Below are 19,726 nucleotides of genomic sequence, written 5' to 3'. Positions count from 1 at the left end.
ATTATTTTTATTATTACTGTACCTACATTCTTAAATTAAAACAGATAAAGTGTAATTTAAAGGAAAAAGCATAAGAGGGAAAAGCACGATGGGATGGTGGATTGAGGGATAAGGTAGAGAGAACAGTAGAGGGCTCTAAAAACTATTATTGCTGAAATAACCACTTCCTTTTGTGACTAGAGTCGAATACTTAATGTGGCACACATCAGAGGGCATGATAGGTCACCAAAATTATTCTGAAGTGTGTCAGGCCTTGCAGTCCCAAAATAGAAGGGGTGGGGGGTAATTTCGGTAGGCAAGAAAATGGCCTTGCCGACCCCCCCCCCCCCATTCTAATTTCCTTAATTTTGTACCTAGAGTCAAATACTTTCTGTGGCACACACTACTGGTTAACACAGAGGGCATGATAGGTCACCAAAATTATTCTGAAGTGTGCCAGGCCTTGCAGTCCCAAGATAGAAGGGGGGAGAGAATTTTGGCAGGCAATAAAATGGCCTTGTCCCCCCCCCCCCCCCCCTTCTAATTTCCTTAATTTTGTGGCTTGAGTCAAATACTTTCTATAGAACAAACTTCACGTCAGGATAGGCAACCGAAATTATTAATTCATGTAGGTGTGTTATATTAAACATAGAGGGAGCAAAATGTAGGCAAGCAATAAACATTTCAGAACAACTACTTGTCGAATAAGACATGGGAGAGATGACACATTTTGGCAAAGATATTTATTTATAGACTAATAGACTTGAAACACATAGCCAAACCGAAAACTGCAGACATTACTTGTGCCTCCCTCGCGATCGAACCGACAAAAATAAAATGAAACGCAGCCTAACTTGATCAGAAATCTCAACAAGCAAGCAAGTCGCAGCAATGAAGATTTTAGTGCGTTCGCGCGAAGGGAGGGAGAATTTTGTCAGGGGGAGCTTATCGCCACAACACCTGTTCTCGCCTACACATACTGTATTTTCCCAGTTTTATTTTCCTACGACGATCAATTAAATCGAGTTAAGGAGGAAACGGACACATTTTCAGCCTGAATGCAGGATGTTTTATTTACGAGCCGGTCCACGGCGGACACCAGTGTATTACCGGCTGTGCACATAGAAGTCGGACGTAAAATTAAAAACGATGTAAAACGAATAGCCTAATACTGCCATCTTGCTGCTTGTTGGGCTACTATTATTATTGATTTATAAACAATCTATAGTCCATAAACTACTTATGAATCCTTTGTCTTTTAAACTTTTAACGTAATATTGTTTGGTTACAAACTATATAAAAACGTGATGCCATTCTGCATCCATAGCTTCTTCCAGTTACGAATTTGAGTGTAACGTTAGCAGGCTAGGCTACATTTATCCAGCCCTACAGCAAACCAGGTGGTGGGTATTTCGGCGAAAACATAAATTAAGGATTGTGCCTTTATTGTGACAGACCGTTTCATGGTGATCGGAGATAAATAGCATAGTAGCCTATAGTTGGTGTGGGGTCTAGTTCACCATGTGCTCATGGCAACACTGTATCAATAATGCAAACTTATAAATAAAGGTTACTCACGCAGGTAAAACAAGCGGACCTGACACGTCGAGTGTGTCTAGGAGCACTGACTGAGCGCAACCACGATGGTAAGCAAGTTATTCCAGTGAAATCGTTGTTATGTACAATAGTTGGCTCATAGTTAGATGTAGCATCCACTATAAATAGTTAGTTGCATATAAAAGTGACGTGCTTCTCTTGTTTTGTTACAGGCAAAGTTCCTGACTCAAGACCAAATAAATGGTAAGACGCGTTAGACTGTGTGCACATATTGCGCACGCTATGTTGAATTGGATAAAGGTGATCATTTTAGGCGAGTACGGCACAAGGCAGGATTGTTTATCACATGTCAAATTAATCGTGGGTATTCATTTAATTTAATTCCTGGTATGCACAACCTGTTTATAATCGTTTAATTTTGCGTTACTGTCTGAGAATGTCCACTATCTTGATGATTGCAGTTTGGATAGTCTCTGATCAATACTCAAGAAATTGGCGAATAAAATGAAAACTACTACATGTTCACAGAAGCCTACATTCCAGGACTACTTCTTATTGCTTGATGTTGATATGAACAGACTTTTAGTCCACGTAATTTTCCGTGTGCCTGCCACAACACAATGCACCCTATTTGTGTCAACGTTCCTGTTGAGAAGACACACACAATGCATCACTTATATCACCAGTCTTTTGATAGTTTCTTCTTTTGTTGTCAAATGTAGATCATAAAACTGTTCAACAATATTTTGAATAGGATGTTACAGACTGTGGAGGACTAGTTTACGTATACCAATATATAGCCTACTAATATACAATACTATGTCTGATTGGTGCTATCATGCATGCACCTAGCCCAAGATGTACTCTTAAGGTTCCTAACGTTACCTTTAGGTCCAAGGACATGTTATTTTCAGAGGTAGACTGACTCTGGCAGCCAAATACTCCATCTAAACGTGAATTGATTCTTGATTGCAATACGGTTCTAGAAACATCTCACATTAAACTGATTTCACAAATGCAAAATATACACTTACTGTTTTAACCAGCTTCATCACAGTTGCAGCCAACAGTATTTTTCAGTGACAACCCGTTTCTGGCGGCCTACTTCCGTTACACACAGGTGTTCCGAGCATGCTAGATAGCTAGTTAGCACAGGTGGTCCCTCTGTCTTCCGTAAACATGCACTGTAACATGAATATATGGCCGTGTGGGAACACTAACCCTAACCTTATAAAAGGTGTGTATTAATTTCACCTTATTTAAAAAACATGTTTTGCTGATATGAAAGATAAGGTCCGATAAGGTCCTTATGCTTCCAAAACCATACCGCAAGCAATTCGTGTTAATGTTCAGACCCAGACTTGGGGCTCTTAACAAAACTCCCCTGTACAGAAGACGCCTTCGTCCAATGACTCTTATGTATAATGTAATGGACCTGAGAGTCATGATCAAGGGCTAGTATACAGTGCACCATGCAACCCATATATATTTCTATGGCCCTTCTGTTTGCCTTTCAGTAGGCAGCCTGTGCTCTCCTCTGTGTGATTGAAGCACAGAGTAATCCTTCAAAGATTAATGAGCGGTGACTGCAGATACTGCCTCGATTAAGACTGACCTGTATCTCCCATTGAAGAGTATAATGCTCTAGTTCAGTTTAAGCCAGCAGATCCAATTTGCTTGCTTACAACTGCGCTAAGGTTGGACAGGCGTCCTGTGTAGATTAAGACAAAATATGGCTCCGAATACATACCTCAATCCAGGTATGAGAACTGCGTTGTACTCTGAATTGTCCCATTATCACAACTGTTACACAGAGAAGATTGAACAACTCTTATCTGCTAGCTAGCATGATCATTTTCTCAGTGTAACAGTTGGGATAATGGGACAATTCGGAGTACAACACATTTCTCACCCCTGGATTGAGGTCCGTTTTTCGAGCCTTGTCTCACGCTGGCTCCGTGGTGTCTTAATCTACACAGGAAGCTTGGGGATCTGTTGGCTAGTTCAGTCTGTGAGATGAACGGGCCTTATGCTTAACACAGTGAGTTTAACAGCATGCCTTGCCCTTAACTGCACACACAACTAACACCAACAACATGCATGATAGTCAATTTCTCTTTAACCTTCAACCATGAAAGACTACTTCCCTTCTAGTCTTTTTAAGAAACATTTGTATGTTGAAAATGCCTAACCACTTGTGTAATCTATTTGCATACACTTCAAAACAGACATACATACCCCACCAGACACGCCATGATTGGTTTCATCACGGTACCCAAACCAAAAACAGATTTAACTTAAAAAGAACAGATAAACATATTCCATCACAGCGCCTCTCCTCTTTCTAAATATTTCATTTAACTGTACTGTGTATAAGAACATGAATCTGTACAGTGACCTCCAAAAGTATTGGGACAGTGAGAAATTTTTTGTTGTTTTGGCTCTGTACCCCAGCATTTGGAATGCACAGTGACTATGGGTTTGGACTGTCAAGTGCAATTTGAGGATATTTTCATCCATATAGGTTGAACCGTTTCGAAATTACAGCACTTTTTGTACATAGTCCCTTCATTTTAGGGGACCAAAAGTATTGGGACAAGTTCACTTATATGTGTATTAAAGTAGTAAAAAGTTAAGTATTTGATCCCTTATTCACGCAATAACTACATCAAGCTTGTGACTTTACACATTTGTTTGATGCATTTGCTGTTTGTTTTGGTTGCGTTTCAGATGATTTTGTGCCTAATAGAAATTAATGGTAAATAATGTATTGTGTCATTTTGGAGCCACTTTTATTGTAAATAAGAATAGAATATGTTTCCAAAGAACTAAATAATAGGTCTTATAGCCTTTAGCCGTACCCTTATCCTTCTCCTCCTCTGTTCCTCTGGTGATGTAGAGGTTCATCCAGGCCCTGCAGCGCCTAGCTCCACTCCCATTCTCCAGGCACTCTCATTTGTTGACTTCTCTAACCGTAAAAGCCTTGGTTTCATGCAAGTTAACATTACAAGCCTCCTCCCTAAGTTTGTTTTATTCACTGCTTTAGCACACTCCGCCAACTCGAATGTCCTAGCCGTGTCTGAATCCTGGTTTGGGAAGGCCACCAAAAATCCTGAAATCTCCATCCCTAACTATAACATTTTCCGACAAGATAAAACGGCCAAAGGGTGTGGAGTTGCAATCTGCTGCAGAGTTCTGTCATACTATCCAGGTCTGTGCCCAAACAATTCGAGCTTCTACTTGAAAAAAATCCACCTTTCCAGAAACAAGTCTCTCACCGTTGCCGCTTGCTATAGACCACCTTCAGCCCCCAGCTGTGCCCTGGACACCATATGTGAATAGATTGCCCCCCATCTATCTCCAGAGCTCGTACTGTTAGGTGACCTAAACTTGGACATGCTTAACACCCCGGCCGTCCTACAATCTAAGCTAGATGCCCTCAATCTCACACAAATTATCAATGAACCTACCAGAAACAACCCCTAATCAGTAAACACAGGCACACGCATAGATATCATCCTGACCAACCTGCCCTCCAAATACACCTCTGCTGTCTTCAACCAGGATCTCAGCGATCACTGCCTCATTGCCTGTGTCCGTAATGGATCTGCGGTCAAACGACCACCCCTCATCACTGTCAAACACTCCCTAAAACACTTCAGCAAGCAGGCCTTTCTAATCAAACTGGCCCGGGTATCCTGGAAGGATATTGACCTCATTCCGTCAGTAGAGGATGCCGTTTTTTTTTAAAAAGTGCTTTCCTCACCATCTTAAATAAGCATGCCCCATTCAAAAAAAATGTAGAACCAGGAACAGATATAGCCCTTGGTTCACTCCAGACCTGACTGCCCTTGACCAGCACAAAAACATCCTGTGGCGTTCTGCATTAGCATCGAATAGCCCCCGCAATATGAAACTTTTCATGGAAGTTAGGAACCAATGTACACAGGCAGTTAGGAAAGCAAAGGATAGCTTTTTCAAACAGAAATTTGCATGCTGTAGAACAAACTCCAAAAAGTTCTGGGACACTGTAAAGCCAATGGAGAATAAGAGCACCTACTCCCAGCTTCCCACGGGACTGAGGCTAGGAAACATTGTCGTGACCGATAAATCCACGATAATTGAGAATTTCAATAAGCATTTTTCTATGGCTGGCCATGCTTTCCACCTGGCTACCCCTACCCCAGTCAACAGCTCTGCACCCCCCACAGCAACTTGCCCAAGCCTCCCCCATTTCTCCTTCACCCAAATCCAGATAGCTGATGTTCTGAAAGAGCTGCAAAATCTGGACCCCTACAAATCAGCTGGGCTAGACAATCTGGACCCTCTCTTTCTAAAATTATCCGCCACAATTGTTGCAACCCCTATTACTAGCTTGTTCAACCTCTCTTATCATCTGAGATCCCTAAAGTTTGGAAAGCTGCCGCGGTCATCCCCCTCTTCAAAAGGGGGAGACACTCTAGACCCAAACTGTTACAGACCTATATCTATACTACCCTGCCTTTCTAAAGTCTTCGAAAGCCAAGTTTACAAACAGATCACCGACCATTTAGAATATCACCGTACCTTCTCCGCTATGCAATCTGGTTTCCAAGCTGGTCATGGGTGCACCTCAGCCATTTCTCAAGGTCCTAAACGATATCATAACCGCCATCGATAAAAGACAATACTGTGCAGCCGTATTCATCGACCTGGCCAAGGCTTTCGACTCTGTCAATCACCACATTCTTATCGGCAGACTCAATAGCCTTCCTTTCTCAAATGACTGCCTCGCCTGGTTCACCTACTACTTCTCAGACAGAGTTCAGTGTGTCAAATCGGAGGGCCTGTTGTCCGGACCTCTAGCAGTCTCTATGGGGGTGCCACAGGGTTCAATTCTCTGGCCGACTCTTTTCTCTGTATACATCAATGATGTCGCTCTTGCTGCTGGTGATTCTCTGATCCACCCCTACGCAGACGACACCATTCTGTATACTTCTGGCCCTTCTTTGGACACTGTGTTAACTAACCTCCAGGCGAGCTTCAATGCCATACAACTCTCCTTCCGTGGCCTCCAACTGCTCTTAAATGAAAGTAAAACTAAATGCAGGCTCTTCAACCGATTGCTGCCCGCACCTGCCCACCCGTCCAGCATCACTACTCTGGATTGTTCTGACTTAGAATATGTGGACAACTACAAATACCTAAGTGTCTGGTTAGACTGTAAACTCTCCTTCCAGACTCACATTAAGCATCTCCAATCCAAAATTAAATCTATAACCGGCTTCCTATTTCGCAACAAAGCATCCTTCACTCATGCTGCCAAACATACCCTCGTAAAACTAACTATCCTACCGATCCTTGACTTCGGCGATGTCATTTACAAAATAGACTCCAACACTCTACTCAGCAAATTGGATGCAGTCTATTACAGTGCCACCCGTTTTGTCACCAAAGCCCCATATACTACCCACCATTGCGACATGTATGCTCTCGTTGGCTGGCCCTCGCTTCATATTCGTCGCCAAACCCACTGGCTCCAGGTCATCTATAAGTCTTTGCTAGGTAAACCCCCACCTTATCTCAGCACACTGGTCACCATAGCAGCACCCACCCGTAGTACGCGCTCCAGCAGGTATATTTCACTGGTCACCCCCAAAGCCAATTCCTCCTTTGGCCACCTTTCCTTACAGTTCTCTGCTGCCAATGACTGGAACGTATTGCAAAAATCACTGAAGCTGGAGACTCATATCTCCCAAACTAACTTTAAGCACCAACTGTCAGAGCAGCTTACAGATAACTGCACCTGTACATAGCCCATCTGTAAATAGCCCATCCAACTACCTCATCCCCACATTGTTATTATTTTTTTTGCTCCTTTGCACCCCAGTATCTCTACTTGCACATTCATCTTCTACACATCTATCACTCCAGTGTTTAATTGCAATTACTTCGCCACTACTGCCTATTTATTGCTTTACCTCCCTAATCTTACCTCATTTGCACACACTGTATATGGACTTTTCTATTGCATTGACTGTACGTTTGTTTATTCCATGTATAACTCTGTGTTGTTGTTTGTGTCGCACTGCTTTGCTTTATCTTGGCCAGGCCGCAGTTGTAAATGAGAACTTGTTCTCAACTAGCCTACCTGGTTAAATAAAGGTCAATTTAAAAAAATAATAATAATAATAATAAAATAAAAAAAACTTCTCCATTAACGTGGATGTTATGCCACCACGATTACGAATAATACTGAATGGATCATAAATAATGCTGAATGAGAAAGTTAGAGGGGGGGGGGGGGGGGTTGATATTTGTACATCTGTAACTTTCTCACTCATCATTATTCACATTTCATTCAGGATTATCCATAATCATGGTAGCATCCACATTAGTGTTAAAGTATTTAGAAACATATTCTATTCTTATTTACAATAAAAGTGACTCCAGAATAACACAATACATTATTTACCATTAATTTCTATTGGGCACAAAATCATCTGAAACACAACCAAAATGACACAATACATTATTTACCATTAATTTCTCAATATTAGAAAGATGTTCTTAATGTCTAACTTCTATTTTTTATTTAAAATGTAATATCTTATGTTGTTCTTGTCTATAACTGTTCTGTACTTACAGTGCATTTGGAAAGTATTCAGACGCCTTTTTCCACATTTTGTTACATTACAGCCTTTTTCTAAAATGAATGAAATTATTTGTTTTCCTCATTAATCTATACACAATACCCCATAATGACAAAGTGAAAAAAGGTTTGATATTTTTACTTATTATTAAAAATAAAAAACAGAAATACCTTATTTACATGAGTTTTCAGACCCTTTGCTATGAGACTTGAAATTGAGCTCAGGTGCATCCTGTTTCCATTGATCATCCTTGAAATGTATCTACAACTTGATTGGAGTCCACCTGTGGTATATTCAATTGATTGGACATGATTTGGAAAGGCACACACCTGTCTATATAAGGCCCCACAGTTGACAGTGCATGTCAGAGCAAAAACCAAGCCATGAGGTCGAAGGAATTGTCTGTAGAGCTCCGAGACAGAATTGTGTTGAGGCACAGATCTGGGGAAGGGTACCAAAAAAATTATTCAGCATTGAAGGTCCCCAAGAACACAGTGGCCACCATCATTAAATGGAAGAAGTTTGGAACCACCAACTCTTCCTAGAGCTGGCCCCTTGGCCAAACTGAGCAATCAGGGGAGAAGGGCCTTGGTCAGGGAGGTGATCAAGAACCTGAAGGTCACTCTGACAGAGCTCAAGAGTTCCTCTGTGGAGATGGGAGAACCTTCCAGAAGGACAACCATCTCTGCAGCACTCCACAAATCAGGCCTTTATGGTAGAGTGGCCAGACGGAAGCCAATCCTCAGTAAAGGGCACATTGCAGCCTGCTTGGAGTTTGCCAAAAGGCAGCTAAAGGACTCTCAGACCATGAGAAGCAATATTAGAATCGAATCAAATTTGGTCACATACGCCGAATAAAACAGGTGTAGATCTTACCGTGAAATGCTTACTTACAAGCCCTTAACCAACAGTTCAAGAAATAGAGTTAATAAAATATTTACTAAATAAACTAAAGTGGGAAAAAAAATCAAATTAATCAAAAAGTAACACAAGAAATGTACATAACAATAACGAGGCTATTTACAAGGGGTATCGGTACTGAGTCAATGTGCAGGGGTACAGGTTAGTCAAGGTAATTTGTAAAGTCATGCATAGATAATAAACAGCGTGTAGCAGCAGTATAAAAACAAAGGGGGATCAATGTAAATAGTCTGGGTGGCCATTTGATTAGTTGTTCAGCAGTCTTATGGCTTGGGGGTAGAAGCTGTTGAGAAGCCTTTTGGTCCTAGACCTGGCACTCCAGTACCACTTGCCGTGCGGTAGCAGAGAAAACAGTCTCTGACTTGGGTGAATGGAGTCTGACAATTTTTTGGGGCCTTCTTCTGACACCGCCTAGTATATAGGTCCTGGATGTCAGGAAGCTTGGCCCCAGTGATGTACTGGGCCATACGCACAACCCTCTGTAGCGCCTTACGGTCAGATGCCGAGCAGTTGCCATACCAGGCAGTGATGCAAGCGGTCAGGATGCTCTCGAGGGTGCAGCTGTAGAACTTTTTGAGGATCTAGGGACCCATGCCAAGTCTTTTCAGTCTCCTGAGGTGGAAAATGTGTTGTCTTGCCCTCTTCACAACTGTCTTGGTGTGTGTGGACCATGATAGTTTGTTGGTGATGTGGACACCAAGGAACTTGAAACTCTCAAACCGCTCCAATTCAGTCCCGTCGATGTTAATGGGGGCGTGTTCGGCCGTCCTTTTCCTATAGTCCACGATCAGCTCCTTTCAGCTCACATTGAGAGAGAGGTTGTTGTCCTGGCACCCCACTGCCAGGTCTCTGACCTCAGTGTAGGCTGTCTCATCGTTGTCGGTGATCAGGCCTACCACTGTTGTCGTCAGCAATGTGCAGTAGCTAATCGTGATCTTAATAAACTAAACCTATTGAATTAGAGGGATTAGAACGCTCTTGAAACCTCTGACCATGGAAATTTGACAGGTAAACTCATGGGTACACAAAACATGTCTGACAGTCCATCTATTATGGCATAATTGACCTGTAGGGGGATGTCTGTTCTATTCATTCTATTTCTATGGTTTGACCTCAGGGGAATAACCATTAGAAGCCTACATAGACATACCTAGAAGAGCTGAGGAAATGTGACAACCTCTTCTTTCTCACAGAATTCAAGGAATGCTTTTCACTCTATGACAAGAAGCACAAGGGTAAAATTGAGGCCAAGGACCTGATTATAGTCATGCGCTGCCTGGGGGTCAGCCCCACTTTCATTGAGGTGGACAGACACCTGCAAATCTCCAAGATTGGTACGCATGTCTGTCTGTCTGTCTGTCTGTCAGTCAGTCTATGTGTCTGTCTGTCTGTCTGTCTGCCCGTCCGCCCACTTGTCTGTCTGCATGCCTGCATGTCTGTCTTTCAATATCTTGTCATTGCTAAACTATCCCTTTCAATAAATACATTTTCTAATCAACAAATCATTTGATCGATCATTCAATCAATCACTCTCCCTCCGTAACACTAGATAAGTGCGGAGAGCTGGACTTCTCCACCTTCCTGACCATGATGCACCAGCAGATCCAGCAGGAGGACCCCAGAGCAGAGATTCTGGAGGCCATGAGGATGACGGACAAGCAGAAGAAGGGCTACATCCTGTCCTCGGAGCTCCGGGCCAAGCTCACCGGGCTGGGAGAGAAGCTCACTGATAAAGAAGGTAAGGGTCATAAAACACACATGCATACAAGAGTGTAGAGTGTATGTATGTGCATTTTGTTTGTTTGTTCAAACCCGCACATCCAGAATCACAAGTGTGCATTATTGTACCAATTTAACATTTCTATGGTAGTAAATGTAATTGAATTACTTTGTTACTTTATTACACTGATACTGTATATTCTGTTTGAACACTTGAACATTTGACATACAGTACCAGTCAAAAGTGTGGACACACCTACTCATTCCAGGGTTTGTCTTTATTTTTACTATTTTCTACATTGTAGAATATTAGTGGAGACATCAAACTATGAATGGAATCATGTAGTAACAAATCAAAATATATTTTATATTTGAGATTCTTCAAAGTAGCCACCCTTTGCCTTGATGACATCTTTGCACACTCTTGGCATTCTCTCAACCAGCTTCATGAGGTAGTCACCTGGAATGCATTTCAATTAACAGGTGTGCCTTGTTTAAAAGTTAATTTGTGGAATATATTTCCTTCTTAATGCATTTGATCCAATCAGTTGTGTTGTGACAAGGAAGGGGTGGTATACAGAAGATAGCCCTATTTGGTAAAAGACCAAGTCCATATTATGGCAAGAACAGCTCAAAGAGAAACGACAGTCCATCACTACTTTAAGACATGAAGGTCAGTCGATCCGGAAAATGAAGAACTTTGAAACTTTCTTCAAGTGCAGTCGCAAAAACCATCAAGCGCTGTGATGAAACTGGCTCTCATGAGGACCGCCACAGGAAAGGAAGACCCAGAGTTACCTCTGCTGCAGCGGATAAGTTCATTAGAGTTACCAGCCTCAGAAATTGCAGCCCAAAGACACCTCAGGCCTTCATGGTCGATTTGCTGCAAAGAAACCACTACTATAGGACTCCAATAAGAAGAAAAGACTTGCTTGGGCCAAGAAACACGAGCAATGGACATTAGACCGGCGGAGTCCAAATTTGTGATTTTTGGTTCCAACCGCAGAGTAAGTGAACGGAGGATCTCCGCATGTGTGGTTCCCACCGTAAAACATGGAGGAGGTGTGATGGTGTGAGTGCTTTTCTGGTTACACTGTGTGATTTATTTAGAATTCAAGGCACACTTAACCAGCATGACTACCACAGCATTCTGCTGAGATACGCCATCCCATCTGGTTTGCGTTTAGTGGGTCTATCATTAATTTTCAACAGGACAATGACCCAACACACCTCCAGGCTGTGTAAGAGCTATTTGACCAAGAAAGAGAGTGATGGAGTGCTGCATCAGATGACCTGGCCTCCACAATCCGTCGACCTCAACCCAATTGAGATGGTTTGGGATGAGCTGGACTGCAGAGTGAAGGAAAAGCAGCCAATAAGTGCTCAGCATATGTGGGAACTCCTTCAAGACTGTTGGAAAAGCTAGTTGAGTGAATGCCAAGTGTGCAAAGATGTCATCAAAGCAAATGGTGGCTACTTTGAAGAATCTAAAATATATTTTGATTTGTTTAACACTTTTGGGTACTACATGATTCCATATGTGTTATTTCATAGTTTGTTTTTACTATTATTCTGCAATGTGTCAACTTTTGACTGGTACTTTGTGTGGCAGAGATTGTATGACCGATGATTGTATGATTTTATGACCAGTAGTCATAAAACATTCAAAGACCAGTGATGAAATTACTAGATTTGATGAGTTATAATTAAGTTGTGTGGGTGTCATCTTCTCACTTCCCTGCAGTTGACGAGCTGCTGAAAGAGACTGGCGTGGGACCAGACGGATGTGTCCACTACGAGGAGTTTGCCAAAACAATGACCCTTCCTTCTACAAACTGCTGAGCAGCCATCAGGCCGGACACGATCATACTGTACCACAAAAGTGCACTGATTCAAAGCATCTGCATGCGGGCTGCCCACTAACAACATGTTGAGATGAGAAGTTATTTTTTTCTTTATTAGCTTTGAGGTATGTGTTTCTATTGTTATTACGTTTTCCTTATATTCCCATGATATAGATTTGTATGTTGAAGGAAGCAATGGTGTGCCTGGTTGAAACGTCTGCTCTTTAAATATTTAGCTAATACTAACTGGCATTGTTATAGGTTATCACTTTTACCAAGTAATCATTAAAAAGCCCACTGACATCACAAAGTAATGACATTGTTCTTATTGATACAAGAGCAACTTGATTTCTTGATAATAAATGGACCAATCATTTTGGGTCCAAACGTGCTGTAAAATTGTTTTTATGTAAATGTGAATACCCTTTGTAGGTTTGGATCAAACAATCTCTCATGGAGAAAATTTGTAAACCAGAGGTAGTTTACATGGTGTGTCAAAATGAATACGCCTTTTCTGGGGCCTGGAGTTTTTCCTGAGCTCATGTCCTGGTCAGCTAAAACTCTGGGTCCTATTCGTAGGATATGACAAAATAGCATTATTATAGATAGCTTCCCTTTTCGTCTGTGCTATGACTATAGGGCTAGGTTTGTTCTTGTCAGGTCATGTGAATTGGAAACACTCCTGGCCTAAAGTGGACCTTTCAAACTACCACAAATCTTATTATTCATTCCGAATCTGATATCAAAAGAGCCAGAGACTACAACTTCAATGGACAACATACTCTGTAGTTTAGTGAACTATTATAGCAGGGCTGAGCGTAATGCTTACAATGTCTTTAAATATTATAATATCTATACACACACAATGTTAACTCTTAAGTATCCTTTCACTTTTTTCAATTTTTGCCTGAAATGACATATCCAAATCTAACTGCCTATAGCTCAGGCCCTGAAGCAAGGATATGCATATTCTTGGTACCATTTGAAAGGAAACACTTTGAAGTTTGTGTAAATGTGAAAGGAATGTAGGAAAATATAACACAATAGATCTGGTAAAAGATAAAACCAACCGTTTTTTTAAATTGTATTGTACCATCATCTTTGAAAAATCAAGAGAAAGGCCAAAATGCATTTTTCCAGCCCAGCTGCAATTTAGATTTTGGCCACTAGATGGCAGCAGTATATGTGCAAAGTTGAGACTGATCCAATGAACCATTGCATTTCTGTTCAACATTTTGTGTCAAGACTGCCCAAATATGCCTAATTTGTTTATTAATAACTTTGTTAAAAATTGTGCACTCTCCTCAAACAATAGCATGGTATTCTTTCACTGTAATAGCTACTGTAAATTGGACAGTGCAGTTAGATTAACAAGAATTTAAGCTTTCTGCCAATATCAGATATGTCTATGTCCTGGGACATTTTCTTGTTACTTACCTCATGCTAATCACATTAGCCTACATTAGTTCAACTGTCCCGTGGACGGGACACCGATCCTGAAGAAGTTTTAAGCAGTGGACTTAAAAGAAAAAAGACAGGTTTCAATGTAGAAAACGATTTACATTTTGTCACAACCTATTATTTGTTCATCTGACTGCAGTGCTCATCTGAAATGTATTCTGTGAGCTTTATGTAAGGCAGGGTTACATTATAATCCTACAGACGTAGAACCATTGAAGTGCTTTTTGAAAGAAATTGATTTTATGAATCATAAAAGTATGGAAAATACTGTAAGTATTAAATCAAAAACTAGCAACTATAATTGAAAGAGAGAACTATGATGAAATTATCTTTCAATAAATACACCTTTGATGTCATATACAGATAAAAAAAAGATCAATATTTGACTATCAGAATTTTTCTCACACATATATGGTTGTTCGTTGCAAGGGTTCATTTAACACTATACACCAGATTTCATCAACTAGATTCAGCTGCGGGATATTTTCTTGAGCAGATGATCGGGGGTCCGGAACATAATTACAAATCATTTATAGACAGCAAATTGACCTCAAGAAGCCGAAATCAATATAATGTTAAACATTTCAAACCTTGCTTACATTTGTATACAATCACATTTTTCTCTTTATTATGCGTGGGAATACTTGGGAATAAATGTCTTTAGTTAAAATCACTTGGAGCTGATTTCCTGATTTTTTTGGCTATTATGTCAAGCAAATAACAACACCAATTAGGGAACCCTGCTTTACACAGTAGACTTTGTTACACTTTTTATTGAACCTTTATTTAATTAGGCAAGTCAGTTAAAAACAAATTCTTATTTACAATGATGGCCTATTGTGCACCTCCCTATGGGACTCCCAATCACAGCCAGATGTGATACAGCCTGGATTTGAACCAGGGACTGTAGTGACACCTCTTCGCAGTGCCTTAGACCGCTGCGCCACTCAGGAGCCCGAGTGACTTTAAATCATAAAACCAGTAACCTTGTGTTGTTGTCCTGGCCTCCATCTGGCCCACCAGATGGTTGGTTCTCTGGCACTCACTGTAGGAACTGATTACCTGTCAAATCCATATATTCAATCATTAAATCAACTACTTTCAACATTTTAATTGAAAATAATATCCCCCTTTTCATGAAGTAGATTTTATTGAATGCCACTTATTCTGTTGTACTATATTCCAACCAAACCTGCATTACCAGTTCATATCAGTAGGTGACACTATGCACTACCTAGTTGAAAAAGACTGATGCCATGATGGCTGCCTGTCTCTGTGTTTGTAAAAGATGGTAGTGCTAGAATCCATAAATGGTTTCTTTCTGCATTAGCCATTTATCTGTTATGGTTGGACAAACGTGTAAATATTGTCTGTTTAGACTGCTCCGTGGTGGAATTTGTAGATGCATTACTTTTAAGACAGTGATATTTTCACCACTAACATTTGTGAATAATCACCAGCAGTGGAAATAAAATAATATGCCAACATTACTGGATCAACAAACTGGCTGACTAACCTTTTCAAGAACTTCAGAATCCCTTGTCTTTTGGTAGCAGCAACAGATCGTTTCATCTTCTTTACCCTGTGCCAAAAACATTTATTAAGAATCTAGATTTCCATCCAATTGGCGACATGTGCATATTAAAAACAATATGCACATTTTCCCACCAGAGATGTTTCCATCAAATTGACTTGTTGCAGATAAGACTGTGTGATGACATAGTGCACATAAAACCTTACAGTTAAATTCCCAAACGTACTGAATAAAAAATAAAAGTTAAATTGGTTTCCATTGCATTTTCAACTCTGCTGATGGTTCTCTCAAAATAAATGTGTTATATACATGTAGTGAGTGTGCTCACTCTGGTATTGGCACTTGCACTCGAGCCAGCAGCGGCAGATACATGAGATTATTATGGACTAAAGAGCAAGATCATTTTTATTTGTCAAACGGCCACCAAGCATCGACGGTCATGTCACTCGAATAAAACCCTTGAGCTTGATGCTCGTTCCAATAAATATCATCACCTTGCACTTTCACCACCCTGTGAAGTTCATCATCATTTATTTAATCTGTAGCCTAATAAACTGCATGCTTTCCTGGGGCTCCAAGTTAACTTCGATATGATGGTTATTAAATAAATATTTCGTCATAAAAGCACTTCCATCGACATTTCTCACATTATTAATTTTAGCAACACAAAAAGATCCGACCTTGTTTAAAGTATTTTGTTTTCTCGAGAATTTTAAAGTTGACCGAATTTTTTTCCCGTAAGGCCTTTCATAGCGTTTTTTAAACCGACATGTACTTTACCCACATAAAAAGGTTGGATGTATACCTGGTTAGAGAGTCAAAATTATAAACAAACTCCTGGTGGCATGATTGCATCAACCTAGCTAGCTAATGTTAGCTAGCTAGGTTGGCAATGTTGCCATTTATCTACTTCCCCAGAGTCAGGTGAACTTGTGGATACCATTTTATGCTACCAGATACCCATAGACTTCCAGGCACTGCGCTAACGCTAGTTAGCATTGGCTTGTGAAAGTACCTCTAACTTTCTTCATACTGGACGAAGAAACATAAACATGGTATCCACGAGTTCATCTGACTCTGGGGAAGTATATAAAGTACCTCATTGCCAAAACCCTGAAGTATCCCTTCAACACATACCTTGTTTTCCATGAAAATTTGTGTTCGCTCTATCATGAGGCAGGCAACCAGGCAGGCAGGAGAGGAGCTGGTGCAAATGTAGTTGTTGACAGCTCTGGTTGATAAGGCGCTGTAGCTAAGAGACCCCTGTGACTGACAAGTGAATCCACCTGTCACATTGAGCATGGGGATTAATGCGTGAGTATATATGCGTTCAGTATATAAAACAAATGGGCTGAAATTGGGGAAGGTACTATGTCAACTTGGCCAATAAATAACACCTGCTTTCTTTTCCGATGCTAATCATTTTTCTATGTTTTCTATGACATGAACTAAGAATATGTCTGAAAAACGCTTTTACCAGACATACTCAGGCAAATGCTGTTTCGCCACACGTTTTCCGGCGGCTCTGACGTAAACATAAATGGTATCGTAGATTTCATTTGATACAACGTGATGCGTGAGATAACGAGCAGCATTAGTTCAAGTGCTTTGGACAAATCACAATTTTGCAGGTGTTAGCATCTTTCGATTTAATTTGGCCCATAAACTTGCCCGTAACTTGCAAAGAGGGAGTTGGAGCTCTTTGTTCCAGTTCCGATCCTCATTCGATCTCTTCTCTTAACATGTATGGACCCAGAATTTAAATCGAGCATCTGACCAATTACGCAAGACTTTAGTTCTGGGTTAACTGAGATTAAGCAAACATAGATTTGTATTGTGATGAAATCTTGTGGCTAACTATATTATAAACTCAGCAAAAAAGAAACGTCCTCTCACTGTGTAAATATTTGTATGAACATAACAAGATTCAACAACTGAGACATAAACTGAACAAGTTCCAAAGACATGTGACTAACAGAAATGGAATAATGTATCCCTGAACAAAGGGGGGGTCAAAATCAAAAGTAACAGTCAGTATCTGGTGTGGCCACCAGCTGCATTACATACTGCAGTGCATCTCCTCATGGACTGCACCAAATTTGACAGTTCTTGCTGTGAGATGTTACCCCACTCTTCCACCATGGCACCTGCAAGTTCCCAGACATTTCTGGGGGGAATGGCCCTAGCCCTCACCCTCCGATCCAACAGGTCACAGACGTGCTCAATGGGATTGAGATCCGGGCTCTTCGCTGGCCATGGCAGAACACTGACATTCCTGTCTTGCAGGAAATCATGCACAGAATTAGCAGTATGGCTGGTGGCATTGTCATGCTGGAGAGTCATGTCAGGATGAGCCTGCAGGAAGGGTACCACATGAGGGAGGAGGATGTCTTCCCTGTAACGCACAGCGTTGAGATTGCCTGCAATGACAACAAGCTCAATCCGATGATGCTGTGACACACTGCCCCAGACCATGACGGACCCTCCACCTCCAAATCGATCCCGCTCCAGAGTACAGGGCTCGGTGTAACGCTCATTCCTTTGACGATAAACGCGAATCCAACCATCACCCCTGGTGAGACAAAACCGCGACTTGTCAGAGAAGAGCACTTTTTGCCAGTCCTGTCTGGTCCAGCGACGGTGGGTTTGTGCCCGTAGGCGACATTGTTGCCAGTGATGTCTGGTGAGGACCTGCCTTACAACAGGCTTACAAGCCCTCAGTCTAGCTTCTCTCAGCCTATTGCGGACAGTCTGAGCATTGATTGAGGGATTGTGCATCCTGGTGTAACTGGCAGTTGTTGTTGCCATCCTGTACCTGTCCCGCAGGTGTGATGTTCAGATGTACCGATCCTGTGCAGGTGTTGTTACACGTGGTCTGCCACTGCGAGGACGATCAGCTGTCCATCCTGTCACCTTGTAGCGCTGTCTTAGGCGTCTCACAGTACGGACATTGTAATTTATTGCCCTAGCCACATCTGCAATCCTCATGCCTCCTTGCAGCATGCCTAAGGCACGTTCACGCAGATGAGCAGGGACCCTGGGCAACTTTCTTTTGGTGTTTTTCAGTCAGTAGAAAGGCCTCTTTAGTGTCCTAAGTTTTCATAACTGTGACCTTAATTGCCTACCGTGTCTTAACGACCGTTCCACATGTGCATGTTCATTAATTGTTTATGGTTCATTGAACAAGCATGGGAAACAGTGTTTAAACCCTTTACAATGAAGATCTGTGAAGTTATTTGGATTTTTACGAATTATCTTTGAAAGACCGGGTCCTGAAAAAGAGGGCGTTTCTTTTTTTAACTGAATTTAGGTGTATTTGGATTTCATAACCACCCAAACAGATACATTAACTTGAGGCAGAAAGAGGTCAGTATTGCAACTGTTTACCTAATCTTATTAGGTAATATGACTGTAAAATTAACTTTCACAAATTGATGAAAATAAAGGCAGATAAGAAATGGCTTCAGTTACTATTATTGTACAACTATAGCCATTCCTTACTTAGATGTTCCTTTTGCAATTGTGAATACAGCTGAGTAAATGGTAAACATTTTTTATTGCCAATATAATTTATTTGCCTTACAACATTGAGACATTGAGACCCAGAGTCTCTTTTTCAAGGGAGACCTGGCCAAGAAGGCAGCAACAATCAATACATTACATAATTAAAATATACTATCATGACACAAGGCGAGATCCAGATGCAGACACAGGAGGCAGATGGTTGGAGTTTTACAATGTAGGCAAGAGAACAATGTAGGCAAGAGAATAGTCGTGAACAGGCAAAAGGTCAAAACCAGATCAGAGTTCAGGAGGTACAGAGTAGCAGAAAGGCTCGTGGTCAAGGCAGGCAGAATGGTCAGGTAGACGGGTACAGAGTCCAGAACAGGCAAGGGTCAAAACCGGGAGGGCTAGAAAAAAGAGAATAGCAAAGGCAGGCGTACAGGAAAACCGCTGGTTGACTTGGAACATACAAGACAAACTGGCACAGAGACAGGAAACACAGGGATAAATACACGGGGGAAGACAAGCGACACCTGAAGGGGGTGGAGACAATAATGAGGACAGGTGGAACAGAT

At 41.3% G+C, this 19,726-nt stretch overlaps 1 protein-coding gene across 2 annotated transcripts; it reads left to right on the top strand.

Moving 5' to 3' along the window:
• The first annotated feature begins 771 nt into the window (after nt 1-771).
• On the top strand, nt 772-13,043 carry calml4b (calmodulin-like 4b). 2 transcript variants are annotated; one of them, XM_071326711.1, is made up of 6 exons: nt 1,131-1,382; nt 1,562-1,625; nt 1,749-1,779; nt 10,283-10,423; nt 10,639-10,827; nt 12,553-13,043. In XM_071326711.1, exons 2-6 carry the CDS (start codon nt 1,623-1,625, stop codon nt 12,648-12,650), a joined length of 462 nt encoding a protein of 153 aa, XP_071182812.1. In that variant the 5' UTR covers nt 1,131-1,382; nt 1,562-1,622; the 3' UTR covers nt 12,651-13,043. The 2 variants fall into 2 exon arrangements, with proteins under 2 accessions (XP_071182811.1, XP_071182812.1); XM_071326710.1 differs by having other exon boundaries at nt 772-1,625.
• Nucleotides 13,044-19,726: the final 6,683 nt, after the last annotated feature.

Source organism: Salvelinus alpinus, chromosome 9 (genome assembly GCF_045679555.1).
Source record: "Salvelinus alpinus chromosome 9, SLU_Salpinus.1, whole genome shotgun sequence".
Classification (NCBI taxonomy): Eukaryota; Metazoa; Chordata; class Actinopteri; order Salmoniformes; family Salmonidae; genus Salvelinus; species Salvelinus alpinus.
This window is presented reverse-complemented; position numbering and strand designations above follow the sequence as displayed.

Bases quoted from the DNA above. Each gene is read 5' to 3' on its own strand.
- calml4b (XM_071326710.1), top strand. The intron at 1,780-10,282 runs GTAAGACGCGTT...TCTTTCTCACAG, and splicing joins GACTCAAGACCAAATAAATG to AATTCAAGGAATGCTTTTCA. The intron at 10,424-10,638 runs GTACGCATGTCT...CCGTAACACTAG, and splicing joins CCTGCAAATCTCCAAGATTG to ATAAGTGCGGAGAGCTGGAC.